This window comes from Callorhinus ursinus, unplaced genomic scaffold (genome assembly GCF_003265705.2).
Source record: "Callorhinus ursinus isolate GAN/ISIS: 27379988/994484 unplaced genomic scaffold, GSC_fseal_2.0 scaffold4, whole genome shotgun sequence".
Taxonomy (NCBI): Eukaryota; Metazoa; Chordata; class Mammalia; order Carnivora; family Otariidae; genus Callorhinus; species Callorhinus ursinus.
Genome location: NW_027397066.1, coordinates 126,321,839 through 126,342,040, shown reverse-complemented (window position 1 = coordinate 126,342,040; position 20,202 = coordinate 126,321,839). Strand labels below are relative to the sequence as shown.

The following is a 20,202-nucleotide window of genomic DNA, read 5'->3' as shown; positions in this document are numbered from 1 at the left end:
AGTACATAATATATCACTACATGTGAATTCATCTTTTTTTTCATGTAACTAACAATATTTCAATTATTGCGTTAGTGTTCTGCAGCAAGCCATTTTCACAATATAGAATTAGTTCTATATATTAAGTCAATATTGAAATACTAAGATGCCTTCCGGTAAGTATTATCATTATGAAAGAAGTTTTGCCATTATAATTGGTAAAATAAATCAGCTGCATATAATTTTCATGGATTGATGCTATTTTAACATTATGGTAGTCTAAGACTGTCAGTTCATTGGAGGTTGTACTCTCACTTTAAGCAGTCATAAATAATATAAATTCATTGATTTTTTTTGTGGTGCTGCTTTAGTTTTTGATTAATTGGGTTGTAATTGTATAAAAGCTATAAGCACTTCTACATATCTATAATCCAGATAACCCCAAATCTATTTTTGTTAGTTTGCTTAGATTATTGTGAAAATTAAAAAAAAAATTAAAAAGTGTCTTTTAAAAGTAGAATTCAAGTACATCCCAGAAAGTTAAATGGAGGAACCCTGATTTACAGAAAAATTTCATTTAGATCAATGGCTCTTTCTGTTTTTTTAAACTCAAAAAAATTACCCTGGAAAATGTGTGTGTCAATAAAAGGTGGGGGGCAAAGAACAAAAGAGACAATGTAATGAAAACAGTAATGTAAATTAAAAAAAAGAACATTCTTCAGTATCTTTCCCCTTACCATGCCTCCCAAGATAATGGTTTGGCACATAACTTTTTAGTCTTCCTACTGTTAATGTATACTTTATTTTTTTGTATATATATTTCACATATCAGATATATTTAACCAAAAATGGGATTATAATATGTAAGGTGTTATTTTGAGTCAGTACTTCTTACATTTTTATTTGGTTATGGACTTTTTTGAGTATCTGACCTTGAGAAATTCAAACAAATATAACCATAAAATTTTATATGTAATTTGGGGAGGTTTACAGATTCTGGCTTGAGAATGTCTGTGTGGTTTGGGGTAAGGATTTGTGTGGTTTGCATGCATCACTTCTCTTAATAGCAGTCATGTAGCAGGAATAGAGGCTACCCTCTCACTACTATTTCTCTTTGATATAGATACCACATTTTAAAATTCTGGATTATGTTATCTTCTCAGATACCTTGTGAAAGTTACTTATATCCATTAAAAATGGTTTGAAAAAAAAAGTTTTGAAATTATTTGTGTCTACGGAAGGAAACAAACATTAGGTATTGACCCCTTTATAATAGGCTCTATTTCTTATTTTAGTTTCAATACCTGGTATGGTCTTGGAACATGGGAAGCAGTCAATAAAGAATTCCTAAGTGAATGAAAGTATCAACTGCTATATGATAGAATATAAGATTCATGAAAATTTTCATATTCAGCTCGCAAAATCTGAGGATTCAGTCTTTTTGTGTGAGATCCTAGATTATTTTAGATTAATAAAATGGTCTGTTCCTACTTTAGTAGAAGCATAACAAAAAGTAGTAATTATGTTCTTTTGTATTGCTTATTAGATTTCCACTGTTTTTTTTCCTCCAGTTTTATTGAGGTATGGTTGTCAAATAAATATTGCATATATTTAAGGTGCATAACAGTGATGTTTTGATATATGTATACATTGTGAGATGATTACCACAGTCAAGTAAATTAACATATACATCACCTCACATAGTTACCATTTTGTGTGTGTGTGGTGAGAAAACTTCAAAATTTCAAGTTTTCAAGATAGATTCTTATTAATTATAGTCACCATGCTCTATGTTGGATATCAAGAACTTACTCATTTTATAACTTAAACTTTATACTCTTTCATTAATATCTTTTCTTTTCCCCCACCCCCTAGCCTTTGGTTACCACCATTCTGCTCCATTATTGTGAGCTCTACTTTTGTTTTTAGATTCCACATATAAATGAAATCATGCAGTATTTATCATTGTGTGTCTGGTTTATTTCAGTTAGGATAATGTCCTTCAGGTTCATCCATGTTGTTGTAAATGACAGGATTTGTTTTTTTTAAGGGTGAATAATATTCCATTGTATATGTGTGTGTATGTTTATATATGTGTATATGTATATATGTGTACATGTATATGTGTGTGTGTATAATTGTGTTTATCCATCTGCCAATGGATACTTAGAATGTTTCTAGTATCTTGGCTATTTTAAATAATGCTTCAATGAAATGAGAGTGCAGATATATTTTAGAGATAGTAATTTCTTTCTTTTGGATATAAAGAAGTGGGATTACCGGATCATAAGGTAGTTCCATTTTTAATTTTTCTAGGAATTTCCATAATGTTTTCCATAGTGGTGAATCAGTTTACATTTCACCAACAGTGCACAAGGGTTCCCTTTTCTTCACATCCTCCCCAACACTTGATATCTCTTGTCTTCTTGCTGGTAGCTATTCTAACAGATACAAAGTGACATCTCATGGTTTTGATTTGCATTTTCCTGTTGATTAGTGATGGTGAGCGAGCGTCTTATCATGCACATATTGGCCACTTATATATTTTCTTTGGAAGATTGATTATGTATTTAGATCCTTTGCCCATTTATAAAAATCAGGTTATTTTTTTGCTATTGAGTTATGTGAGTTCCCTATATAGTTTGGATATTAACCCCTTATTGGGTATTTGGTTTGCAAATATTTTCTCCCATTCTGTAGATTGCCTTTTCATTTTGTTTATTGTTTGCTTTGTAGATTTTAGTTTCATGTGGTCCCACTTGTTTGTTTTTGCTTTTGTTGCCTGTGCTTTTGGTGTTAAATGTGAAAAACCATTGCCAAGATCAGTGTCAAAGAGGTTCTCCCCTGTTTTCTTCAAGGAGTTTTATGCTTTCAGGTCTCATGTTTAAATAATTCATTCTGAGTTGTTTTTATGTATGGTGTAAGATAAGGGTACAGGTTCATTCTTTTGCGTGTGGATATTCAGTTTGCCGATGTTTTTGTTACTAGCATTTAATGATGTATAAGTCAGAGAATTTAAATCTCTGGTAATTATTTGCCGAATTTACAGTATGGTGGTGGTTATATATGTACTACAATAAAGTTTTCCAAGGGTTAAGACTTGCTTTTTGATTTGATAAGTAAAAAACTCTCTAAATATCCTACGATCAACTTTTTCTTTTGCTGAAGAGGTCTTTAGTTTTTAGCTTTTATGAGACTTAGGGTATTAATTTAAAATATTTAATTACATGTAAAGTCTAAAGCTATTACTATAATCTGCAGTGTATGATAGAAAACACAGATTTGGGATTTGTCAGAACTAGGATTCAATTCGGGTTTAGCCACTAATTAACTATGTAGTATATTGGACCAGATATTTAAATTCTTTGTAATATGGGAGTCCTTAAAGGTCATTAAGTATAACCCCAAATCTGGGGCTTATGATTTGTTTCATCCAGCCCCAAAGATGACAGCCCCAAAGATACTAAATAGCAGTATTATTTGAGTTTACCTATGTAATCTTGAAATTTTCCTTCATTCATTTAATTAAAAATATACAGTTGATCCTTGAACAATATGGGTTTGAACTATGTGGGTCCACTTAAACCCACCTTTGGTTTTTAGGGGTTGAGTTGTTTGAGTTCTTTATGTTTTAGATATTAACCCCTTATTGGACATCATTTGCAAATATATTCTCCCATTGAGTAGGTTGCCTTTTTGTTTTATTGGTGGTTTTCTTTTCAGTGCAGAAGCTTCTTATTTTGGTATAATTCCAATTATTTACTTTTGCTTTTGTTGACCTTGCCTGGGGAGACAGATCCAAAAAATACTAAGACTCATGTCCAAGAGTTTACTGTGTATGTTTTATTTTAGGAGTTTTATGGTTTCAAGTCTCACGTGTAGGTCTTTAACGTGTCTTGAGTTTTTCTTTATGGTGTAAGAAAATGGTCCAGTTTCATTCTTTTGCATGTAGTTGTGCAGTTTTCCCAAAACCAACTATTGAAGAGACTTTTTTCCATTGTATATTCTTGCCTCCATCATAGATGAACTGATCATATAAATGTGGGTTCATTTCTGGTCTCTCTGTTTTATTTCATTGATTTGTGTTTCTGCATTTGTGTCATTGCCATAGTATTTTGACTGGTATACCTTTGCAGAATAGATTGAAATCTGGGATTGTGTTATCTCCAGCTGTGTTCCTTTTTTTTCTCAACATTTCTCTAGCTATTCAGGGTCTTTTTTTAGTTGTATACAAATCTAAGTGTTTTTGTTCTAGTTCTGTGAAAAATACTATTAGTATTTTGATAAGGATGCATTGAATCTGCAAATTACTTTGAGTAGTGTGCACATTTTAACAATATTAATACTTTGAGTCCATGAGCATGGTATATCTTTCCATTTATTTGTATCATTTTTCATTCACTTTTGTAGATTTTTGAAACTAGACCTTAAATTTATGTTCTTTCTGTTTATTTTGCTCTTTTATACTGACTTGCTATATTTGTTGCCATGTGCATGTAAAATTGGTAGAGTACAAAATAAGTCTGAGCTGTTTAATAATTGGTTGAATTATAACTTTTTTTTACACATTTGTCCATCTTGTATTCCCATTGCTTAATTGAGTCCCCCATTTGTCTTTTATCTAGTGGTTGAAATTCAGTACAAATGAAATACTATGATATTGTTTTTCTATTTATTTATTTATGAATGAATGGGAGAGAGAGAACACAAGCAGGGGTGGAGGGGCATAGGGAGAGGGAGAGAGAGAATCTTAAGCAGTCTCCATGCTCAGTGCAGAACTTGACACAGGGCTTGATCTCACAACCCTGAGATCATGACCTCAGCTGAAATCAAGAGTTGGGATACTTGGGGCGCCTGGGTGGCTCGGTTGTTAAGCATCTGCCTTTGGCTCAGGTGATGTTCCCAGGGTCCTGGGATCGAGCCCCACATCAAGCTCCCTGCTCGGAAGATAGCCTGCTTCTCCCTCTCCAACCCCCCCTGTTTGTGTTCTCTCTCTTGCTGTGTCTCTCTCTGTCAAATAAATAAATAAAATCTTAAAAAAAAATAAAAAAGAGTTGGACTGTGCCACCCAGGCACCCCTTTTTTTTCTAACTTTTAAAATAAACCTGTAATTATGAGGCAATGCAAAGTAGTTTTTAGTTCAAACTCCTATTTATGCATTCCTATTTGTCATCTTTCTTCTTCTTCTTTTAACTTTATCCTCCTATTTTTTTTCTTTTATTTGGCCCTCATCTTAAGAAGTGTGAGACTGATGGTCAAAGTTAAAGATAACTTTTTTGAATCTAAGAATGATTTTTTAAATTTTTTTATTGTGATGTTAATCACCATACATTATATCATTAGTTTTTGATGTATGTTCCGTGATTCATTGTTTGTGTATAACACCCAGTGCTCCATGCAGAATGTGCCCTCTGTAATACCCATCACCAGGCTAACCCATCCTCCCACCCCTCTCCCCTCTAGAACCCTCAGTTTGTTTTTCAGAGTCCATTGTCTCTCATGGTTCGTCTCCCCCTCTGATTTCTCCCCCTTCATTTTTCCCCTCCTGCTATCTTCTTCTTCTTTTTTTTTTAACATATATTGTATTATTTGTTTCAGAGGTACAGATCTGTGATTCAACAGTCTTGCATCTAAGAATGATATCATTCTGTTTTCTTTGATGATTCTGTGTTAGTAGTGATTAATGCACCCCATTGTCTTGCCACATTTCTTTCTTGAAGTATCCTTTGCATGATTAGTTTTGTCATTTTGTGAAGAGATGGCTAATTAATGTATCTTGAGCCATCATAGCTTAATAGCAAAGCATTAGAATGATATTTCTCATCTCATATTTGGTCTTTATATGCATTATGGTTTTGGACATCTTTCTAAAGTTCTTTATTTCTTCAGTAAGACAGGAACAGGGAAGTGGTAATCTTCACAATACATATTTTTTAATTGTAGCTTTTTTATTATTTTCTTTGCCTGAGATAAAAATTTTGATGAATAATCATGAAAGTGATAAATACTAGCATAATTAACTAAGGAGAATTATAGTCCTTATAAATGTCCACATCACTATATTGTAGCAACTAGCCAATGAGACCATTTGATTATTATGATGCAGTTAATAATAGCTCTCACTTTCCAATGAGATAACCTAGTGCCTTAACCTTGGCTCTGTCATTTACTAGCTATGTGAACTAAGGCACCATTGCTTCATCTTAAAATCAGGATAGTAATGGTGCCTACCTATAGTAATTTTGTGATGAGTAGATGGGATTTGATAAATGTAAAGAGCCTGTTACTGTAAGTGCATATTAAGTGTTCAGCAACACAGCTAGTGTTGTCAGTATCAAAGGTAGAGCATTTTTCTATTCTCAGTAATCTCTGGGAATATCCAAGGAATGCTTACATGTCCCACAGTTCATCTGGAACTGTCACCTCTGCCCTAAGGCCTTGATCCAGGCTACTGCTCTGTTGGAGTCCTGAAGGTTACCTCTTACTATCATACAAATGGCTGTTCTAGGAATTAGCTGCTGTTTTCTTATCCTTTTGCTCAATGTGTGGACATAGACTTTTCCTTTCTCATTTATAAGCTTAGCAGTGACAGGAGGATACCACAGTGCAGAAAAGGAAAATAAAACTCAGTAATAGATACCGTATCTCCTAGAATTCACAAGCCATGCTCCTGCCTCGGATGTTTTCTCTTGACCCTTTCTTGATCTGTCTCTCTAGCCTTATCCCTTTGCTATCTTGCAAGGGGCTGATTCAACTCTTCCTCCTTTGACCGTATTCCTTCTTCTTAAAATACAGGCCCACCTGCCTCCAATCTTGGAGAGACGAGAATATTGGTTGTTCTTCATTCTGAGGTTCTCCTTTTTTCTTGCCCCAGGTTAATTGATCATGTGACCATCACATTCCTAAGGGAGAAGCCCAACCCAGTTTATCATATATGTTCTATACCTGAACTATGCAATCACATTTCTTTTTTTTTTTTTTTTAAGATTTATTTTTTTTATTTTGAGAGAGTGAGAAAGAGAGAGAGTGCACATGAGAGGTGGGAGGGTCAGAGGGAGAAGCAGACTCCCTGCTGAGCAGGGAGCCCGATGCGGGACTCGATCCCAGGACTCCAGGATCATGACCTGAGCCGAAGGCAGTCGCTTAACCGACTGAGCCACCCAGGCGCCCGCAATCACATTTCTCAGTATATTTCCAAATTCTGGTGTCGATTCAGTCTGAAATGCACTACTTTTAGAGATTTTTTCCAAGATGTGTTTGAGCCTGTCTTACTTTCTATTTCAGTTTCTTGATAACAGCCAGATTAAATAGCTAGGGTCACAACGTTTTCTGTGGGAAAGTTTTGTACAGACCATATGCATACCTATATAGGGTGTAAGTATATACACATACATATTTTTAAAAATCTTACATTTCAGAGTAATTTGTCAAAAGGAGTTGTCATTTTTGGGGCAAAGGAAGGCTGCTTTAAGGCAATGTTTCTGCTGTGGGTTGAAAATCTTACATAATGCTTCTCTAGCTTTTGAAAAACAGAGCCATAGCTGGGCAGTCCATTAAAGGTTCCCACCTTTGCTGTGAAAAAGCATAGGAACTGTAACATAGGTAAAATTGAACTCATAACTGTGAGCAGCACTGATCAGTTTAAATCCAAATGAAAAATTTTTTTCTTCGTAACTTCCAATATATTCTAATAATGTAAAATATATTCCTGATAGAAGACTAGACCTCTTAATGCTATTGAAAAATCTTACAAGATCTGAATATATTTTTATGAATACATCAAGTCTCTGTTTAGGCGTTCAATTTATAATATGTCCTGCTGGTCTTAACCATCGACCAAATCATGTATTAGTGTAAAAATTGCCTTTTCTTAGTGAATTTTAAAGATAGAGAAGAAAGTAGCTAACTTAAAAGTCTTCATAGTGTATATTACACACTTATCACTTAAAAATTGCTCACATGAAATTAGAATTTTGGCTTTTGTTATTTCTGGGTTATTAGTGTGCAAAGTAAAGCTCTGATCAGTTATTTTATCATGGAAAAGAAGATGGCAGTACTTGAGTTGATGAAAATAGTTTCCTTCTATTCATCTATTATAACAGTGCTACTTAGATGTGGTGTGCTGAGCAAACTGTATATAACTAGTCCACAAAGAGATAAGTACAGAAATTGAGTAAGTATTAAGGAACTTTTATAGCTTGAATGTCTGGCTTTGTCAGAATATTTTTAAAAGTGTCATTTTTTTAATAAAAAAAATAAAAACTGGTTCTCTGTTATAGATAGTTTGAGAACAGTACCTAAAAGCCAGTTCTTATTCAGTTGTGTCATTTTGAATTAGTCTATGTTAGCAATACATTTGAATAAAAGCTTATAGCAGTCTAAGAGTATTCAGCTAAGTGATATACTTAACTATATGTTAAATGATTTATATAAACCTTGGAGGAAAATTTTCTTTTGAAGGGAATTGTAAAAATACATAGGCGCCCAAGATCTTTTAGGGTTCCTAAACCCAATTCTAAAGTGGAAGTGGGGGGTCCATCCCACCCCCCAGCACCAAGCAATTATCAGATATGAGGGTGTCCAAGAACTCAACTCAGGTCTGACATGACACTGGGTACCCAGAAATAGCATCAGATTCCACAGGTTAAGGGTTCAGTTATATATGACTGCTTTCCACTCTCTACTTCAGATCCAAGCCCCAGGTTGTTACCTGTGCTTCTGATTGACTACATATTGGAGGTTTCAAATGGCCCCTTTTTATGTTTGATTAATTTGCTAGAGTGGCTCACAGAACTTAGGGAAACACTTACATATGTTTACCAGTTTATTAAAGGATATGATAAAGGATATGAATCAACAGCCAGACGAAGAGATACATAGGGTGAGGTCCTGAACAAAGCAGCTTCAGTGCTTGTGAAGGTTGGGGCTTGGCGTGGTGACATGTGGAAGCCATCTGGCTCCTCAAGCCTAGAAGCTCTCCAAAAGAAAACAAAAAGCTGTACTTTGGGTTTGTATGGAGGCTTCATTTTATAATCATGTTTGACTAAGTTATTGGCCATTGGCTGATTCAATCTTCATCCCCTTTCCACCTCCAGGAAGTTAGGGGAGGGGTGGGAACTGAAAATTGCCAACCCTTTAATCACATGGTTGGTCTTCCTGGCAGTTAGTCCCCACCCTTTGGTGGGGGTCCAGAAGTCACCTCATTAACATAACAAAAGACACCTTTATAACTCTCAACACTTAAGAAATTCCAGGGATTTGGGGAGCTGTAAGCCAGGAACTATGGATGAAGACCAAATATGTATTGTGGTCATCTGAATGACCAGATGCACATGTCTTCCAAATTATAATATTGCACAAGGGAAATATAAGCAAGTCTATATTAGGAGATTTAAAAAGAGAGGGCTGTGTTAATTACATGTCTTATTCTTTTATTCTTTTTAAAAGGTTATTTATTGGGGTGCCCAGGTGGCTCAGTCGAGCATCAGACTCTTGGTTTTGGCTCAGGTCATGATCTCTCATGGTCATAAGATTGAGCCTCACATTGGGTTCCACACTAGGTGGGGAGTCTGCTTGAGATTCTCTCTCCTCCCTCTGCCCCTCCCCCTGCCCCCACTTGCCCACTTTCTTTCAAATAAATAAATCTTTAAAAAAATAAAAAGGTATTTATTTGAGCTTGTTCTCTTATTTTCATTGCCTCTTTATTTTGCTGTGTTTTATATTTTCTATCTTAAGCCCTGTTGCTTGGCCTTTCATTTCCCTATAAAACTCTCTCAGATTCTAAATAGTTCTTTCTTGCTCCTCCCAAATATAATATATATACCTCTCTTAGCAGTTTTCTCATATTGTAATTATTTTTAATCCCTTGTTTCTCAGCTACAATGAACTACTGAAAGAAAGGGACTGTTTGCTGTGTAATTTGTTCACTTCATGACTAAGCCTATAATAAATATTAGGTGTTACTTACTATATGCCTGGCAAGTTCTGATTGTTTCATGTCTATTCTTATTTGATCCTTCCCCAAAACATATCATGTTATATCCTTTTTTTATATGAGGAGACTGAGGCACAAGGGTTTAAATAACTTGGCTAAGCATGAATGTATCAGAGCCAGGATTTAAATTCAAGTTGTCTGACTCTAGAATCTGTGTTCTTAACCACAGTGTTAATTATGTAATTTACAAAAATGAATTATTTTTTTGTCTTTTTGTTTTCTTCATGTTTGTTCTTAAAATACTTTAACTTGAAATTTAAGTGTAAGTCTTACCTATTCGTAGTAGTGTATTTAATCGTATTAGTGTAATTACAAACAAGAGACCCTAGTTTTGTATGCTTAAAAAAATTTGATTAGGTAATTATGTTGAGTTAAAAGATGATAGAATTTGCTTAACATCATCTAGCTCTTGTGCAGATTAGTAAAAAGACATTGAAACTCTTAATTTTTCTCCAAATACATATGTATTTGTGTATAATTATATAATTTTTTGTGATGATATATTTCTCATATTATGATTTTCAAAAACATAATTACTTGGGTTTAATCTTGTTTAAATTCCATTTTAATTTTATTGATCACAGGCTATAACCACATTTTACTTTATTTACTTACTGGTATATGATATATGCAGGCATTATATGAAATTAGTTTGTCTATTTGGAAGGTGTTTTGTTATTTACCTAAAAATTTTGTGATTTTTTTTATTATGAATAACTCTAATGAAGTAATGAAATAAAATAATTGAATAAAAACAATACTATGTGTGAATTTGAAACATAAGTGGAAACTGTAGCCCTCTTAGTGTTGACTTGCTTTTACAAATGTCTTATAAAGCATTTTAAAACAAGTTTTTATCATCAGAAGTCTAAAATAAAAAATTAAAACCTATTTTAATCTCTAAATTATTTAAAAATATTGTTTGAAGACTGCAGTTTATGGAGATAAGAACCCAACACATTTTATCTAGTCCATTAAAACAATAAGAAATCGTAGAGATTCTTTGATAAGTGTTCTGCCTGTTTTAACCTTGAATGCTATTATCGGAGGGGAGGGGGATGATGCTATATCTGTTTCATTGGCTTAGGCTTTTTCATGCTGAGAGAAATCAATACTTTGAGGTGTTGGATGACAGAGGAATCACTTGAGAATTAAAGGTGGCTGTCACACATTGTCATGGTTGACTTTTGTTTGCTGTTGAGGTTTTTAAGCATTCATTTTTCTAAGTCTTTTTCAGGAGTCTTTGTAAGATTCCTGTGGATAACTTTTTTTTTTTTTTAAATATTAGACTTTAAATCTGAGTTAAGGAATCAAGTACAAAGACCTCCAAAAGTCAAATATTGAAAAGCTTCTTTACTTATCCCTTATATGATTTCCCTTTTACCTAGTTTCCAATGAGATAAGTAATTGGTAGTGTAAGAGATTTTGAGGCAAATTGGGAATTAAGGTAGTACACTTAAAGGTGTTTACCAGAAGGTATGTTTAGTTAACTAAAAATATAATACCCTATGTGTAGCCATGAGAAAGAAAGAAGGTAGAACTGGATCTCCTGACATGGAATGATTTATAATTTGAGTCCATTTATATGGGAACTATATCTTATTAATAGTGATTACCGGGGCGCCTGGGTGGCTCAGTTGTTAAGCGTCTGCCTTCGGCTCAGGTCATGATACCAGCATCCTGGGATCGAGCCCCGCATTGGGCTACCTGCTTCACAGGAAGCCTGCCTTCCCTCCCCCACTCCCTCTGCTTGTGTTCCCTCTCTCGCTCTGTCTCTCTCTGTGGAATAAATAAAATCTTAAAAAAAAAAATAGTTATTACCCCTGGAGAAAACAACTAGCCAGCCAGGGAGGAGGTAGAAGGGAGAACTTTATTTCATATGTCATTACTTTTTTATTTTTAGAAACAAGTACATGTTTCTTTAAAAAAAGTTTAAAATATAAAACTTGTAAAACCAATACACTTCAATTGCTTAATTAATATTCAAGGCTTGTATAATATTTTTAAGAGTTTAGCCTTGGAACTTTTTAACTGGCATTTTTTTTATTTCACAATAATATGCAGACGTAATGAAAATTTGCTTTATAATCTGTTTCTCATAAAACATAATGAAACTTAACTCTAGAAACAGTGTGCATTTAACATTATTAATTTACTTCCTTTTCTTGATACTGAAAGTGGTCTGAGAAGCCCTTTATGTGTGTCTATCCAGTCATAACCCCTTTTTGCCCGTAAGCTAAATATTGTTCTTATTTTTATGGAATGACTTATTTGCTTTTGTTTTTCCATTTAATACTTAAATATGTTTCTTTTAGTATTATAATTTCTTTAGCAATTTTTGAGCTTTATATAAATGGAATCATAAAGTATGTGTTTTGATCTGGCATTATTAGTTCAACATTGTTTTTGTGAAATTTGTTCAATTTGTTACATTTCCCTCTTTCATTTTCAATGCTGTATGCCATACTGTTACATGAATAGATAATAGTTTTTCATAATCTCTCTACTGCTGGATAGGTAATTAGGTTGTTTCCAGTTTTTAACTATTACGAATAGTGTGGTTTTGACAATTTACAAGTCTTTTGATGTACATGCTTATGCATTTCTGTAGGGTAGGCTTACTTGACTGTAAAGTATTTATCTTTTCAATTTTAATAGATATTGCCATAGTGTCTTGCAGAGGTGTGTATCATTCCCAACATCAGAGCATAGCTGTTCCCATACTCCACGTTGTCATAAAAAATTGATCAATGCTTTTTATTAATTAGTATTTTAGTAGTTGTGTAGTGGTAACCTCATTATGTTTTTATTTGAATTTTATTTACAAATGAAGCTGTATATCTTTTCTCCTACTTGTTAAATATTTTTTTAAGTTTTTTTTTTTTTGCAGTACTTGTTTGTCTCTTACCCAGTTTCTTATTGGTTATCTGTTTTTTCTTTATTGATTTGTGGAGGTTATTTACCTATTTGGTATATGAACAGATTTTTTTGATGTGAATATATTACCTACTTTCTTCCCTGTCAGTACCTTGCCTATTCATTTTTTAAAAGCTTCTTAAATAAACTTTATTAAAATATAGTATATGTATAATAAAACACATCCCTTTTAGACATATAGTTTAATGAATTTTGACAGGTGTATACACTTATGTAACTGTCATAGTCAAGTTACAGAAAATTTCTGTCATCTCAGAGAATTCCCTTGTGATTCATTGTGGTCAGTTCCTCTTCACATATATACACCCAACCCCTGACAACTGCTTATCTGGTTTTTGTTATTGTAGATGGTTTTGCATACTATACAACTTCAAATAAGTGGAGTTATATAGTAGGTACTCTGATGTCTGGATTCTTTTGGTCACTGTACAGTTTTTGATATTCTTCCACATTGTATATATCACTCATTTGTTTCTTTTTATTACTGAGTAGTATTAATACTTTATCCATTCATCTATAGGTGTATATTGGGTCATTTCCAGTGTTTGGCTCTTAAAGCACTATGGGAATTTTCATGCAATATAGTTTTGTGAAATATGTTCTTCATTTTGAGGAAATACATAGGAGTGGAATTGCTAGGTGCTGTTGTAAGTATATTTTTAAACTTAAACTGCCAAACTATTTTCTAAAGTAGTTGTAGATTTTCCACTCTAACCAGCTGGGTAGTAATGAGAGTTCCATTTGCTCCACATTCTTGCCAATATTTGATATTGTCTGTCTTTTAAAGTTTAGCCCTTCTACTGGGTATGTGGTGATAGTTTATTGTGGTCTTTATTTGAATTTCCTGTTGACTAAGCATCTTATCGTGTACTTATTAGTCATTTGTATATCTTTTGTGAAGTGTCTGTTCAAATCCTTTGCCCATTATTTTAAATTGGTTTGTTTGCCTTATTAATTCATGAGAGTTCATATATCTTATAGGAAAATTGTTAGACGTATGGTGAATATTTTGTCCCAATTTGTGGCTTATCTTTTCATTTTCTAAATGGTACCTTTTAAAGAAGATTTTATAAACTTTGGTATAGTTTAATATATCAGTTTCTTTATGGTTGTGAATTTCTTTTATGGTTCCTTTTCTGTCTAAGAATTTTAATGTAAGAATTTTCTGCTTACCCCAGGGTCATAAGATTTTCTGCTATGTTTTCTTCTAGAAGTGTTACAGTTTTTATATCTAGATCTTTGGTTCATTTTAAATCAAACATTTTGTTTATGGTATGAAGGGAAGACAAGTTTCTTTCTTTTTTTTCCCCTGTGAGTGGCCAGATGTTTTAGTACCAGTTGTCGAAAAGATATTCTTTCTTCATTTAACAACCCAAACTCTTCTCATTTTCAAATTTTATAACATTATTCAAACAATTAAATTCTGCAATTTTCTTTTTCTTATATGAAACTGTTTTGTCATTGTTTTGTTATATACATATATATATATGCTTGAGAATGTTTTTTATATATGCTTGAGAATCAGCTTGTCAATATCCATAAGAAAGGCTGCTAATTTTTTATTTTTACTTTTTATTTATTTATTTTTTAAGTAGGCTCCACCCGTGGAGCCCAACACAGGGCTTGAGCTCACAACCCTGAGATCAAGACCTGAGCTGAGATCAAAGTCAGATGCTTAACTGAGCCATGCAGGCACCCCAAGGCTGCTAACTGTTTAATTAAGATTGTGTTGAATCTATAAAATCAATTTGAAGAGAGTAGGTATTTTGATGATACAGAGTTTTAAAATCTATAAACATTGTCCTTCCTCCACTTACTTAGTTTTCTTTAATTTCTGTTAGCAGTGTTTTATAAAAGTTTCATTGTATTGCTTTGTATATTCTTTAATTTATTTTATATTTTAATGCTATTGTAAATAGTATTATTTTCATTTTCCAGTTGGTTATTGTCAGTATTTAGACATACAATTAATTTTTAATATATTGACCTTGTAGCCAAGAAACTTGTCAACTTACAAGTTTGGGTAGTTTTTCCAGAACCTTTAGGAGTATTACATACATGAACATATCTACAGATAAATACTGTTATTTCTTCTTTTCCAAACTGTCTTTTTATTTCTTCTTTTTATCTCTTTTTTGAACTGTTCAGGACCCTGTTACAATATTGAATGGAAGTCATGAGAGAGAGGACATACTTGTTTTATCCCCAATTTTAAATAAATGATTTTCATAGATGTGGTTCCCTTAAAAAGTCTCTTTCTATTACTAGTTTGTGGTGTGTCTTTTTGTTTTTTTTAAATCACGAAATGCTTTTGAGTGTTGTAAAATGCTTTAAAAAAAACTATTGAGGTTATATGTTTTTATCCTTTTTTGGTTATATGATGACATATTGATTGATATTCAAATATTAAATCAACCTTGTATTCCATGGATAAACTCTTCATCATGATGTATACTTTATTTTGTGTATAGCTGAATGCTAATGTTTTGTTATGGATTTTGTGTTTATTTATCCAAATTATATCCGTTTCTAGTTTTCTATTCCTGTAATGTAAATTGCATTGTATTCCTTAGCTTCTATCATGTGAAAAGAGTCTAAGGTTTGCATTATTTCTTCCTTAAGTATTTAATATTTTATAATATAACATGTGAAGATACATATTTTTGTTTAAATTTGTCTCATCCAATTGCCACAAATTTTTCTAATTTTCCTTGTGATTTTATCTTTGATCCATAAGTTATTTGGAGTTGAACTGCTTAATTTTCAGTTACCTTAGAACTTTTCAGATATTTTTTTCAGTCTATATATTCTGCTAAAGAATCAAGAGGACCTCTCTTTTTATTTCTAACTTTCTCAATAACTTTCTCTTCTCTAGTAGTTTGTCCTTCAAATTTCTATCTTACCTTCTCAATAGACATCTTTAAATTTGTTTCACATACAAAGGCTATAGGAGAGGTGTATTTCCTAAGTCTTGACAATGTCTCAAGGTTAGATATTTGGGGAATAGCATAAAATCTGAGTGTGTCTGGCATATAGGATTCATAGGCAGACATATTGAAAGATAATATACCACATTGCTGAATTATAGAGGGACACAAGGTCTTCGCTAGTAAAATTTGGTCCTAATTGTTCATTATTTTAGATAATCATGTACTTTTTAAAGTGTAGGGTATATAAATGTATCTGTGCAATGCCAGAATAATTCTTCTTGAAGTAATTCTGGGACTGTTTGTAAGAGGGCAATTATAAGATTATTTCAAGAACTGAATTGTGAACTAATAATGATCTGTTTTAGGGCAGTGGTAAGAGTGATAAGTGGTAAGGGGTAACTGAGTTTTGCTGAAATGGAATGATGAGCTATGAAGAGAATGAAAATTGAGAGGTCACGAACGACAGATGTATAATAGCATTTTTGGGATAAAGATGGTAATTAGTTTTGTGCATTTTGAATTTTAGGTACTTATTGGATAGTTGGAGATTATCCTACAGATAGAAATATGGGCCCAGAGTTCAGGGTAGGAGCTGTGGCAGATATGAAAAATTTGAAAGGTAGATCTAAATTGATAATAAGAGATGATGTGGGAATGAATGATATTGCCAAGGGACATTTGGCAAAGCCTTAAGGAAATGCCAGCATTTCATAATGAGGAATAATAAAGGAAAAAGTCTGACCATCAAGAAGGGAGCAATGACAGGAGGATACTTGAGGAATCTCCTTCATTTGAAGTTCACTCCTCTGAGCTTTCATGCAAAGGACAGATAATAAAGTTAGGTAGAGATACAGCATCTGGAAGGAAAGACCACCAAATATGATACTGTTTTTATGTCTTCATTTACATTTAAAGAGCTGGAATAGTCACTTGAATTATAAATGGCCAGTCTAAATTGTTTCTGTCTTCAGTTATCACTTTATCTGCAAGTAAGTGAATTTCTTTTAAGACGTAGGTTTGTCTTATATTTATTAATCCTATGGTAATAAGTCTTAAATTTCTTTAGCAATAATCAAATGTATTTGAGTTGTTAGTTCCCAAGTTGTCTACTTTTTTTCTGTTCAGATTCAGATATTTTTGTTAAGATTCAAATACTTATGTGGTCATTGTGATGTCACCTAGTTTATAACGTGTTGCTTAAAATAGGAAAACAGAAAAGTTGATGTAAAGTAATGCTGAGTGAAAATAGTAGACCTGGCCCTTGATTTTATTGATAGGTGAGTAGGGTTTCTTGGGGTACCTCCACTCAACCTTCAACCACAAGCACATACACATATTGCAAATATATACTTCACCAACAAGTAACATGCATTTGATCTTGAAGCAACTATTCTTCATCTCTTGTTCACTTTGAATGATATGTCATACATAGAATATATTATTGGTTTTTAATAAGAACGTGTTCAAATTACATTTTAAAGATATTTTAAAAAATGGATACAAGTTTATTATATCTTTACAAAACATTCTTGTTTGGTTTCCTTTTATCATGTTTTAAGGTCAGAATGTGACTCTAATGTTCCACAATGAGACAGAGATTGATAATCGGGAAAGAATAGCCCTTTAATGTGATTTATATCTATAGATTTTATGTCAGATATGAAAAGTTGCTGTTTAAATTGTAAAGGAGGATCCATTAAAGAACACTTTAAGCCATTTTACTATTTAGCTTACTTTGGACTCGTCTGTTTAGAATTATGCCTTTTCAAGCAAAGTTTAATGACTTACCCAATGTTTAAAAAGTAAATTTGATAGTTAAATTTGTGTAATATTAATAAAAGAAAAAATGGACTATTCAGTAATTTTTTTTTGCTATTTTTAATACTGTTTAATATGAATGTATATGGTGTTGGGGCAGTATAGAAGCCAGTAAGTTTCTAATTTTCATCAATAATTTTAATTTCCTCTTATCAGGTGAGGTTAGACAAGGCAGATTATGGATATAGTAGATAATGTTGAAGGTATAAACATTCTTCCTGAGTGCCTTTCCCTGAGCCAGTTTGTCATTGTGGGTATGATTATAATCCTTCTTGGTTTAGGACATTCATACTCTAAGTCACTTTGCCTGGAATGCTTTGTAGTCCCCTTCATGCTACTTGTCATGTGGACCCCTCCATCTTCACATCATTGGCTTCTTCCAGTTATTTAGGTCTGCTTAAAAACTACTTCTGAGTGTGGGTCTTATGAATGAATTCAGAGAAATAAATTCTTGCAGGATTGTTAAACTGAGGTAGTAGATCAGTAGATCACTAAATCTCAGTTCAGTTAATGAGGGATATAAAAATAATTTTAAAGTTTTGGTTAGTTCAATTCCTGTTAGAGATTATTTCATGGTGTGTTGTAGTTTTTTTCTCATATTTTTATAGTATTAATAGATGTTTCTTTTTTCCTATCCAAGTCACTGTGTGCCCAGTATTCAGCAGACAAACGGGAAGATGAGAAGATGTGTGATCATTTGATAAGAGCAGCTAAATATCGAGACCATGTGACAGCAACTCAACTAATCCAGAAAATTATCAACATTCTCACAGACAAGCATGGAGCCTGGGGAAATTCTGCAGTGAGGTAAAGGGAAACCTTTTGGATTTGGCCACTGATTTTCTACAGAAGGCTTAGGTTTAGATAAATAGCTCTGGATATGATCAAGGCCAGATGAAGAATGGAGTAATTTAGTTTTGTATTTTATCATCTACTATGAGTGAGGGGTAGAAGAAAGGGGTAGGAGAAAATCAGTATGGGTACAGTTAAGGATCTTTATAGATATTTTAGTTCCCTCAACTACTTCTAAAGGAATATTCATATACTTATTCTTTTTGAAGTTAACTTTTAAGGGAAATAGTTTATGTAAGCTTTTTATTAGCTCCACTTATATCTAAATTTGCACAAATAGAATATTTTGAGAAACCATTCCCTATTTTACACTTTTGAGTTTTCAGCACATGAATTTGAAAACATTACTATGTGTTCTTTTGAACTTCTTTGCAAATTGTAAGACTATGATAATAAAAGTGGTTAAATGCCTTCTTTAAAATTTTATTTACTATATCTTCCTCCTTTTTAGATTCTGAAAGTGAACATGCTATTTTTTATTTCAATTTCTAGAAAGAAATTACCTTCTAAAGGAACTTAGACAAATTACAAAATTTAGTTTTCTTGGAATATTTTATGCTACAAATCTTCAAAACATGTTTGGGGACACCTGGCTGACTCAGTCGGTTGTGCATCCCACTCTTGATTTCAGCTCAGGTCACAGTCTCAGGGTCATGAGCCTGCTCCCTGCTCAGTGGGGTATCTGCTTGGGATTTTCTCTCTCTGTCTATCTCTCTGCCCCTCTCCACCTGGCTCTCCCTCTGTCTCTCTCAAAAATAAATCTTAAAAAAATGACTCATTTAAGTAATGTTAATGAAGATGTTCTATATTTTCCCGTTAGAAGATATATTTTTAATTCCTCATTTCTACATAACGTTTTCTAGAAGACAAAAAATGAAAATAGTAAATTGTGTATTATGTATGGGTGTAACTGGTTTCCACTTGTGTTTTATGTAGCTTATGTGTCTAATACACATCTAAGTCTAGTTTTAGATATTTTCCAGTACATAGAAAATATTTTTAATTTTTTAAAGTCGAACTTTCAACTGAGTAGAAATCTGCTTGTTAGGGGATATTTTTGTTTGGAGTGCAACTGTTCACTAATATAAAGTAGATATATCTCATGCTTATTATGAAGAATACTTAAAATGAATTACGTTTCTGGATATAGCATTTTTGGTGTTTAGAAGAAGGAATGCAGGTCAGAACTTGAGGGCAAAAGGACTGAATAACGACAGGAATAGCATTTGTTTAATTCTATTCTAGTTGATCTTAGCTGCAAGAGTGTCATGGAAATGACATGAATTACTGGCTCAGAGCTTTGGGTGCCTTATCTTACATGTAAAAGCTTGTGGGTGTGTGTTTGGGGCAGGACGCAGAGGTTGTGGTGGAGGGGGTGCTATTGAGGGTTTTACAGTTTCAAGATACCTTAATGTTACAGATTTGATGTAGTCATTTTATAATCAGGCACTGAATAAATTAAGATATGATTTTGACATACAGTGCTTGTCACATATTGGGAAATCTAATATGTGTTGAGTTTTTTAAACGTATTTTTTCTTCTTAAACGGAGTTTTATGATTTTAAAATTGAAAACCCTGAGATAACTTATGCAAAATGTTGTATTTATGCCAAGTCTGTCATTTTATGGGATCAAAATTTTTTCTAGTGATATCTTTACTCTTGTAGAGCGTAGTATACCTGTGCTATCAA

At 33.0% G+C, this 20,202-nt stretch overlaps 1 protein-coding gene across 4 annotated transcripts in view; it reads left to right on the top strand.

The window, feature by feature from the left end:
* LRBA (LPS responsive beige-like anchor protein) overlaps positions 1-20,202 on the top strand; it is a 742,782-nt gene that overhangs the window by 350,870 nt on the left and 371,710 nt on the right. For all 4 annotated transcript variants that reach the window (XM_073892352.1, XM_025874296.2, XM_073892351.1 and 1 more), the window contains one exon: positions 18,299-18,465. In XM_073892352.1, the coding sequence (XP_073748453.1) occupies positions 18,299-18,465 (167 nt within the window). The remainder of the gene's footprint in view (positions 1-18,298; positions 18,466-20,202) is intronic.